At 48.2% G+C, this 10,677-nt stretch overlaps 1 protein-coding gene across 1 annotated transcript; it reads left to right on the top strand.

The window, feature by feature from the left end:
* Positions 1-5,588: 5,588 nt before the first annotated feature.
* On the top strand, positions 5,589-7,658 carry ACKR3 (atypical chemokine receptor 3). The gene has a single exon (XM_071747081.1). It carries the CDS (start codon positions 5,690-5,692, stop codon positions 6,782-6,784), a length of 1,095 nt encoding a protein of 364 aa, XP_071603182.1. The 5' UTR covers positions 5,589-5,689; the 3' UTR covers positions 6,785-7,658.
* The last annotated feature ends 3,019 nt before the right edge of the window (positions 7,659-10,677 follow it).

Here is a 10,677-nt window from a genome sequence, read left to right as displayed (position 1 = left end):
AGGGAGGAAAAGAAGGTACCTTAGAAATCACCCTCTCCATCTGCAGAATGGTTAGGACACTCATCCATCTAGTCTCCTCTTTCCCTTGCTTCTAACCCCCCAGCAGTGTTGTGGTGGATGGGATGGTCCAAGTGACCTTCTTGGTGACTTCCTCGGGTCTTGTTGCAGGGTCTTGGTGGGAACAGAGGCAGCACCAACCACCCAAGAGTTGGGGCCTTTGTTTGTTTCTTTGGCACGTGCTCCTTAGGATGCACTGTCATATGGGAGATGTTGGAGTTCTCTGGGGATGTGCAGAGCTGAGCTGGGAGGCAGCACTGGGTGAGCACTGGAGAAACTTCAGTGCCCGCTTGGAGGTGTAATAACTACATCATAATCTTCAGCTTCACAAAAACTGAGGCTAATTGTGCCTTCAGGGTGTGTAAATTGTGCCTTCACGTGTCACACCTTGCAAAAGTGTACATTTTAGGCATTTGTCTCTGCTCCTTGATGGGAGTGGGTGTCAGAATTAAGGCACTGTGGACTGAGAAGTGGAGCACAGTTGTAATATTTTATTTTCAGAAATATTTTCAGAATTAAGACTTCTCTGCTGGCAACTAGAAGTCCTTTTAGCCCACACCCTCACTCTTTTTAAATGAATCCCTTCTGCCACAGAATAAATTGTCATTTTGATGCATCCCTGGCTTGCTTTGAGCTTTAGAACTTGTGCTTGGCACGTTCACGGAAAAAATATGTTCTCTTTCTAAGCATGTGTTTGCCAGCAGGTTTAAATGCAAGCTCTTAATTGCCTGTGGAAATAGGATTAAACAGCTCTGGGGAAACAAAATACGTGCTTTCTGAGGGTGTTGAAGCCCTTTGGGTTGCAAGTGCTAAAATTTCTTCCCTGTATCTTCCCAAAAGATATCATCTAATCCCAATATCTTTCCCAGGAGGGACAGGCAGGCAGGCTGACCCTTGGGAGCTGAGTACTGACTTGGCCTCTTCCTCCTCAGCTGCCTTTGCTGTGCCGAGGAGGAGCACGAAGAAGTGATTTCCCCTTCTAGTTAGTGAGTTTCTGCCTTTCTGTCACTTTTCCTTGACGTTAATTTTTCTTGCCCTGGATGAAGGAGTTGAGGTGAGAATCCGCTGCTTCCCTTTCCCTTGTCCTCTCAATATTTCATAGTGGTGGGGACGAAAAATAGAGCAGAAAACTAGAAAGCCGCTTTTCTTTTTTTATTTTTTCCCTCCTCGCCTTTCCCCCTTCTTTCCTCCGCCTTTCCCCCCTCCCCTCCGCCTTCCCCCTTCTTTCCCGCTCTTCCATTTTTATCCTTTTTTTCCCTTCATCTTTTCGCCCTCTTTCCCTTTTTTACTCTTGCCCTGGTCCCTTTCCCTCTTTCCACACACCGGCCCTTCCCTTCCCCTCCCCCAGATCTCTTCTCCCGTTCATGCTCACGGAGACCCCGGCACAGCCCCCTCCATCCCCAATCCCCTTCCCCGTCCCCGTCCCCGTCCCCCTCCCGGGCTGCACCCACCCGCCCGCCCGCCCTTGCTTCCTCTCTCCCGGGATCGGGCCGGGCCGAACGCTGGGGCCGGGCCTGTGGCGGGGCCACCCCCGGGGCGGGCCCTGGCCGCGGATATAAGTGCCGGAGGAGGAGGAGGGGGGGAACTGCGTGCAGCGGCTCGGCGAGCGGGGCAGCGGAAGGTAAGGGCGGGCGGGGAGCCTCTGCCCGGCGGGGTTCGGAGAGGCTGCGGGGCGGGAGGTACCGTGTGCCCGCGGACGGGTGCCAGGAGCAAGGTGGCTGCTGGTCCCCTCGGCTGCATCCCGGCCCCCCTCGGGATCACATTAGAGGGGCTGTCCTCTCCTCGCCCTCCACCCCATTTCCCGGTCAGTGGTGGGCACACCTCGCCGTGGCGGGGGCTGGCGGACTGCCGGGGGGGGGTCTGAGACTTTGTAGTTACCTGCTCGGTGCCATCACGGCATCCCGGCAGTGAGCGCTGTGCGGAACGTGAAGTGATCCCGGGCTGCACGGGACACTTGGAATCCCAATTACCAGGATTTTTTTCCGCCACGAAACTGCAGAAGTGAGTTGAAGTGTGCTGGGCTCTGTCTTGCAAAGCTCCTTGAGGGCATCTTGTCCTCTTGCAGTGGCCCAACAGCCTGGAAGGGGCCGTGCTCCCCACCTTCTGTCTTGGAGAGCCAGGTTTTGACATGGGAAGGGTGAAACTGTGTAGGTGACAAACCGACCAGACATCCTGGCTTTTCGTTTTCCTCCCAGAAAGGGCAAATCCCGGTTTGCTTGCATCCCTGAGCTGCCCGGGGCCACGTCTAAGCGCAAGTTGGATGATTTCAAGATGTTGTGGGTGAGGGAGTTGCTGAGAAGTTCCCAGAAGGGTTGAGGGTTAGACGATGGCCACGCTGCGCCAGGCTGCCCTCTGAGATAGAGCTGCTCCTGTCTCTTTGCTTTCTCACAGCCAGCAGTGGGAGGTGGGATGGGGATGGGGATAGTGCTGTCCTGCACGCTGTACCAGCTCCAGGGATGCCCCTGGGTTTCTGGAGCAGGATTTTGGGTGCATCTCCTTACTGCTGTGCTGTAACTCCTGCAGGGCATCAGGGACCATCCACTGCACACATGTCCACCAGGTGAAGGGACTGCAGGAGCTTTGCAGTGCGAAGTTTCAGCTGCCTTCATCAATTTTTAGGATATTGTGCTGTCTGCAGAGCGTGCTCGAGGTATTTTTTTTTTTTTTTTTTTTTTAGGAGCTTTATGGCGTAGCTTTATTGAGTTTTATCTGGTGGGTTTCCCCCACAACTCCCGGCTGATGTGGCTGGAGTCAGAGCTCAGGTTGCAGCAGCTAATCCAGACTATGGGGAGCCTGGGCTGGTAGGGCTGTAAACTCTGAGTACAGCCATTGAGGCTGCTCCTCCCTGGCACGGCTCAGAGCCTGGGAGGCCGTGTTGGTGTCAGATTTTATGACTCTGCTGGGGATGTGAAAGTACACAGGCATGTGGGCAGCCCTGGACAGATGGATGCATGTGTATGCATCAGATGTGCTCTTGGAGCAGAGGCTGAACATTATTTGTGTTTGGTAAGATCCCCAAGGCAGTTGTGAGTGAGCAGCTAGGATGTTGGTGCCCTCTTTTAGTTGCTGTCCTAGGCCAGTGACTGTGTACCCAGTGTTGTTGTGAACCCCATCTTCAAGGGTTTCTGAGTTTCTTCTGTGTTAGGGGATGTGCTAGAGAATTGGCAGTCGGTGGTCACAGCCCCATCTCATGAGGTTGGCTTGAGTTGGGGTCTTGAGGTGTGGTGTGAACCCATTCCCCTTGTTGGACCAAGTGTTTTCCTAGAAGATGCCCATCATGCTACTTCTGTGGGGTGTTACAAGGGTAACCTGGTGTTCCTCCTGCTCTGTTCACCTTGGTGTTCACGAGCGCCAGCAGAAAGTGGCACATGCCATAGGGCTGAGAGTTTTGTGGCTTTTAGGGAGCTTCCTTTAGTTGCTGTGGGGTTTTGAGATACAAGGACATGGGGATTGTGCTGCTTCTCCCTACACTTGAGAATGAGAAGTGGGAACACAGTAGTAGTGCTGGGCCCCTGGGTGAGGTCTGGCTGGAGACCCATCCCTCTGTCCTGCTTGCAGCCCTGGGCTGGAGTGAGCATTTTGGTGAGCTGTGCCTGGGCACTGCCTCTCTACTGCCTGTACCAGCTGGGAGTTTGAGGGTGGCATAGGTTAAATCAGCCTCTGCTTTCCTAGAGTTGGAGATTTGGGATCATCAGTTCCATGACAGAAGGGTCACTGTCTGGGCTTCCTCTGTAGCCAGGGTTTATTAAAGTCTGGGCTGTTTGATTTGAATCTCAACCCTTGTCTTAGAGCAGGCCAGCAAGATGACAGCCTGGGACGCTGCAGAGGTTTGAAAATCTCCTTGCAGGGCCAGTTTGAGCCCTGTTTGTGGAGAGATTTGATCTCCCGTGGATGCATGCAGGGCCCCCCTCATTGTTAATGCCACCAGCTTCACCTCCACTGGGACAATAGTGTCATGAGTCCTCCTTGGTAATCTCCCCCCTTATCTCCCTTCCGTTCAGTAGCCTGTGTTCCTGGCAGGTGGGGAGGGTGGGATTTTTGGGCAGAGCCAGCTATGCAAATAAAGGAGTGAGAGGTACTGCTTTCTACTTGCAAAGATACTGAAGTCCCTCTTTGGGCTGTAGGGGTGAGAAGAGGATGCTTAGTGTCATGATGTGTCTGAGCTCTTCCCTGCTTGCTGTCTCCTCCATGTTCCCATAAGGTCACTGAGAGGTCCCGTGGTGTGATTAAGGACATTCAGAGGTACTGGTGGCCCTGGCAGCCTTTTCCCTATGTTTCTGTCTCCAGCTGGTAGCTCAGGCTAGCTCCAAGGCTGAGGTGGTATCAGAGGCTACTTCTCACTGCTGAGGACATGGATGAGAACAAAGTGACTTCCATTCAGGATGCTCAAAGTGTCCACAGTGGGGACTGTGGGTGAGCTTCTGTGGGTGAGCTTAACCGTGCTTCTGGTTAAGTGAAGCCATGGGGGAACAAGCTGGGATTTGTCCTTTGGACACCCATCTCTAAATCTTTATTTTGGTGTGTTCCAAGGCAGGGCCTGTAGACACAGGGCTCTAAAACTTGCTTGGCTAAAGAGTGGTGGTCACAGGCCAAGGCAGCCCGCTGCTCCTGTGGGTGGTACTGCTGGCCCTCTGGGGTGGGAGGGTCACAGCAGGGAAGGCAGCCTTTTAATGCTGTCCCAAAAGCACAATGGTAATTAGCCTGGCTGCACATTCTGCATAAACCATGTGGGTCTGCTGGAGCCCTTCCTTCTGCTGTCGAGGAAGTTAACCAGTAGCCCCTTGCTTTGTCCTCTATCTGCCAATGGAAGAAGGCACTGAAGGGGTAAGAAAAGTAAACGTAGAAAAGCAAAAGGGTGGGGAGGAAGCAGCTGTGGAGCCAGCTGTGATGGGAGAATGTGCTGTAAATCAAAATGCTTTCCTAAAAAGAAAACAGGCCTAGCAGATCTACTCAGCCATCAAGCTCAGACTTTTTTTTTTTCTTTTCTCAAAGCTACATTATAATTGTTAAATGCAGGGGATGCTTTGTAAAATAGAATTCAAGGGAAGGGGGCAGGGCAGAGTAGGATTTAAATTTGAATGAGACAAGGTTACAAAGCCCCTTAGTTCCCCATTTCTGTTCAGTGCAGCTGGAGCTGGGCTTTACAAGATGCTGACCAGAGCTTGTGGTAAATGTTTTATGGTACCATGTATCAGCCAGATCAATTCTACTATGCTTGAGGGAGAGCAGATAAAATGGCTTAAAGATTCCCCAGCTGAAAGCAATAGTACCATCATTTATGCCAGAGAAGACAGATTTAGTTGCCTGACGTTTACTTGGCCACTGGTGTACTTTGCAGATTTCACACCCTGGGACTATAGTCCTGATGATGTCAGATGTGAGCTGCAAGGGAAAAAAAAACAAAACAAAAAGAAAATCACACAGAAAGCTTTTGCTAATCCTCTGTTGTTGACCAGATAAGTTTTGCTATGTGTGTGCTTTCTTTCATGGGAAGTACCGTACAAGAGTAGGAGTGTTGTGTGTGTGTGCTTTGTGGTACAAAGATGGCAGCAGAGATATCTCTACTAACTCAGGTAAATTTTTTTGATCCTTTTTTTGATTGTAGGTCACTCAGACTCCAAACCGAGTGAACATGAGTGCACTTGATTTGACTTCCATCCTGGATTTTCTGGAAACAGCCAACTTGACGGAGATCAACTGGACGTGCAACAATAGTGACTGCATCACAGTTGATGCCACAACATGCTCTGGCACACTCAACAAAAGCGCCCTGCTCTACACCCTGTCTTTCTTCTACATTTTCATCTTTGTCATAGGGCTGGTGGCCAACTCGGTGGTGGTTTGGGTCAACCTCCAAGCCAAAATGACTGGCTATGAAACCCACCTCTACATCTTTAATTTGGCTATCGCCGACCTGTGCGTCGTCATCACCCTTCCGGTGTGGGTTGTCTCCCTTGTCCAGCACAACCAGTGGCACATGGGAGAAATCACGTGCAAGATAACTCACCTTATATTTTCTATCAACTTGTACAGCAGCATCTTCTTCCTGGCTTGCATGAGTGTGGACCGCTACCTCTCAGTGGTCTATTTCACCAACTCCAGCACTTGCAAGAAGAAGCTAATCCGTCGCTGCATCTGCATCCTGGTGTGGTTTCTTGCCTTCTTTGCATCTCTTCCAGACACCTATTATCTAAAGACAGTCTCTGCCAACAATGAAACTTATTGCCGTCCTGTCTATCCAGAGGAGAGCTTCAAAGAGTGGTTGATCAGTATGGAGCTCATCTCCGTTGTGCTAGGCTTTCTCATCCCTTTTCCCATCATTGCTCTCTTTTATTTCCTCCTTGCGAAGACCATCTCTGTCTCCAGTGACCAAGAGAGGAAGAGCAATGGGAAGATCATTTTCTCCTACGTTGTCGTGTTCCTTGTCTGCTGGCTGCCCTACCATGTAGCTGTCCTGCTTGACATCTTCTATAGCCTTCACTTCATACCTTTCAGCTGCCAGATGGAGAACTTTTTATATGCCACTCTTCACATCACTCAGTGTTTCTCTCTAGTCCATTGCTGTGTCAACCCCATCCTGTACAGCTTCATTAACCGCAACTACAGATACGAGCTCATGAAAGCCTTTATTTTCAAGTACTCTGCCAAAACTGGTCTGACTAAACTTATTGATGCTTCTAGAGTGTCAGAAGCAGAGTACTCTGCTCTGGAGCAAAATGCCAAATGACTACAACCCCATAAAGAACCCTCCTTTGCTCTTTGACTTTTTTTTGTGTGTGTGGTGTTACGGTTTGTTTGTTTGTTTTTACCACCCCCCACCCACCCCTTTCCCTTTGCTTGTTATGAATGGGGCATGAATTCCATCCTCCACAAGAGAAATAGCAAACTAATTTAAGGGTAGAATCAGGTGGAAAGTGGTGGTGGTAACAAAATGAAGCCTTTTGGTGGTGTCTTTTGTTTGATGTCTTCCTACTCCAATCTGGACTTGACAATGCTATGCAAATGGAAATTACTTTTTAGCAGACAAAGCCATTGTGTGCCATATATAACAACATGCAATTCCAGAAGAAACATTTTCTTCCATATGTAGATTTCCCCCTTGTCTCTTTTTATGTTATATATATAGTGTGTTGTATTTAAAAGCTTGAGACTTTATTTTCTGGGTCTTGGTGTACCTTATGCAATTGTATTTGAAAGTTAAATATATTTTTATCGTGTATGTGAAGTATATTGCCAGTGAGCATATCCAGAGTGCTATAGTCTGAGTGTTAGATTATCATTTGATTTCAGCCACGGTAGGTAAGAGAATGCTGAGAATTAGCAGTATGGAAATGGTCTCTTAGGTGCATCCTTCCTGGCTGGCAGAATTTATCGACTGTAGCTTCACGTGGTGGCCATACCCCCATATCTGGAGCATGAAATGTATGTACTGTAATATAGTTACCTTGATGTTGAAATTAACAGTGTTGTATGAGTTGCTAACTCCTACACCCGTATTTCACACAGCTGTATCCTTATGCACAGAATGAACGACCTTATTTCCAAGAGTTGTCTGTATTTGTAAGTTATTTTTGTAAAATAAATACCTGGAAAAAAGTAATTTATGCCTACCGGTGGTTTGATTTGCCATCCTCCTCCTTAGAAAAAAAAAAAAAAAAAAAGAAGCCAAAACGAAGAAATCCCAAAGCCATCTCCCCTCCTTTGTCTGGTGCAGGGTCAGTCGGTGTTTTCCCTGCTGTTTGCTGACTGTGGGCAGGAACCATTGAATGGAGGAATGTGAGATGGCAGCCGGGTGGGTGGGAGGGAGGGAGGAGCGGGGCTGCCGGGGGGGCTGTGCTGTTTGGGAAGGTAAAGCTGATGGATTTATAAGGTGAAAGCTGTTAGGAGAGATGAAAGGCTGTCTCTGTAGCTTAGGAATAAACACGTGGAAGAAATCTCTGGAAGTACGCAGATGGAGTGAATATTTGAACTATGCCAGGTTCAGTCCTCTGCAGTTTCTGTTTGTGATGGAATTTTGGGGTTAGCAGCTCTGACAGCACTATATCCCTTTTTAGTTCTTCTCTTTGTTTCAATTTGCTATGCTGTCTGGCCACAGTGTGAGGAAGGATCTGGCTGCTCTAAGATGTATAAAGTAGATCTTTAAGGCAATGAAGCACTTGAATCGTGTTTGCCTTTTTCTTAGGACATGGAGACTAATGTTAAATCAGTGTCTTTCAGGCGTTGCTGACTTTTTTTCTACCTTAATGTGTTTCGCAGCTCCGGTGCAGTGCTGACTGCTTTGCTGTGAAGGCTGTGCTTAAATTTCTGTTAAATCAAAGCATGCCCTCATCTGGCTGAGATCCCAACAGCCAATTTTGTTATGACTGGTTTTTGTTTCTTCCTGCTGGCTACATTACTGCCTCCTTGAGGGTGATCTTACAAAAACAGGTGTTTGCCAGCCTACCATCCTCTCCTTGTGTTTTGTGCTTCTGAAAAAGCACTGATACCTCACAGATGGAGGACCTGGTTGTGGAGAAGCTCTGTCATGACTTTGTTATGTGAGTACAGTTTTTTGTGTTGACACTGCTTGTAAGAGATGGATATTGCAAGATTGCTGTGAGCCTTTCTTAAGGCACTACTGAACTGCTAGGGAGTTGCTCCCTTATGCAGAATTGAAGGTGGTGGATTAATACTGAGAAATTGATGTTCCTGATTTAGCTGAGCATTGCTTTCATGCCCTAGGATCCCTGTGGCCTCTCTGATGGTGCTGGGTGTGGCTCTGACATCCTGATCCCAAAGTTCACCAATTTTTAAATTTGTCTGTGCAGTTTGGCACTCTGGAGGTCCTGCAGACGACAGCTGTAGCATCACATGCGTGGTCCTTTCCAGGTGCTGGGCTGGGAAGACTAGAAGCTGAGGACCTACCTTGTCTTCTCAGCTCCTGGAAGGGCAGGTGGAGCCAGGAGGCAGCTTCCCCCTTCCCAGCAGAGCACCAGGGCTTGGGAAAGGTGTGTGAAGTCTTCTCCAGGGTTCAGTACTGCTTGCCCAGAGGTGGACAATCCCAAGGTAGTTGTGACTCTGGTGGATGAGGGCAGATGGTTAAAAATTGGTGGAGGGTAGGACAGTGTAGATGGACAGGACAGTTTGTCTGCCTTTGTTGCATATTTCTCATTAGGATTTGTTTTAATACAAATAATTCTCAAAAATCAAATTTTGGCAGAGGTATAATAGGCAAAGTCCATGTGCTAGGAGGCTTTCCCCATGGCTGTGTGGGCTGTAGTACCCCAGCTGGTATTTACACTGAGACCAAAAAAGTGGCTTTGGACCTGACCTACCTTATAGAGTCTGATATGAGGGAATTTATCAGTGGGTAAAAGGTGAATGAAAATATGCTTCCTCAGGCAGATGTGACTATGACTTAAGGTGATGGATCTTATGGCTGCTGTCACCTTGTTTAGCCAAAGGTCCCCACCTGGGGATTTCCCTTGTTCCTCAGTCATACATAGATATATATAGGTGTTCAGGTCTGGCCTTTGCCAGGAGGGCAAATTGACTACATAAGGACCTTGGTGGGAAAATGAATAAAAACTGAACACAATCCATGCTGGAGCAAGTCTTCCTTGCAGTCCTGCTTTATTGTTACTAAAACAGGGATTTCCTCTTATAAGTTATAAGCAACATTCAGGTGTAGCAGGGTGACTTTAAATCAGCTCCTCTGGCAACCATCTCAATAATGGATGCTAAGAAATGCCAAGCTGGCCTGGCTGTCCTTTGGCTAATTCATGGTTTCCATGCTGCTGGCTTTATATACTAGCTTTTGATGAGCTCACTGAGCATAAAAATCATTTAAAGTTCCCAAGAAGAGAGAAATAACCCAGCTATGAGCACGTAGTGCTGCCAAAGCCAGCTCTGAATCTGTGTCAGAGTTGGGCTGCTATTCTGGGACATGGGGCTCACCCCATGGTGCAGTGAGGAGGGGTTTTGGGGGCACTGTTTTGGAGAGAGACCAGGGTTTGCTTTTAGCCTCCTTGCTCTATCAGGATGTGGTGTTAAAGAGCATCTGAGCCAGAGTGTGCTCTGCTTCACACCCCGGATTTACAGGAAGATAATGCTGATTTAAAGGAAGCTCTCCAGGATTTGTAGGGCTTTTTATAAGTAGGATCAGGAATTTCAGCCATAATCCTGTGCAAATGAACGAGTTTGACTGCAGATGTGAGCATCTGCGTCACTAAAGCAATGTAATACCCTTATACAGCAGTAATGCAAAAACATAGTAATAGTAAAACAGGAGATAATAACAATGTGAGTGTGCTTTTGCAGAAGTGCTTGCATTACAGGGTTATAATGTGCTTCAAACCAGGCTCACAAAGATCCTAGGATGGATAATCCAGCTGTAACCCTAAAGCCTGTAGCTGGCTTTTCCAACACCCATTGTCACGAGAAAAATCTGTCTCCTTCCATCTCAGTAGTTGCTGTTTGAAAACAATTCACATTTTTTTCATGTAAGTCTTGATCTATTTGGTTTTCTGGGATTATGTGGAATACACACAAGGCCTTAACTAAATGTCTTTTAGCCTGGAAATGGCAGAAGTTCCTGGAACCAAAGAGTTCCACTCGAGGCTGCTGTATGCCCTACACTGC

This window comes from Heliangelus exortis, chromosome 6 (genome assembly GCF_036169615.1).
Source record: "Heliangelus exortis chromosome 6, bHelExo1.hap1, whole genome shotgun sequence".
Classification (NCBI taxonomy): domain Eukaryota; kingdom Metazoa; phylum Chordata; class Aves; order Apodiformes; family Trochilidae; genus Heliangelus; species Heliangelus exortis.
This window is presented reverse-complemented; position numbering and strand designations above follow the sequence as displayed.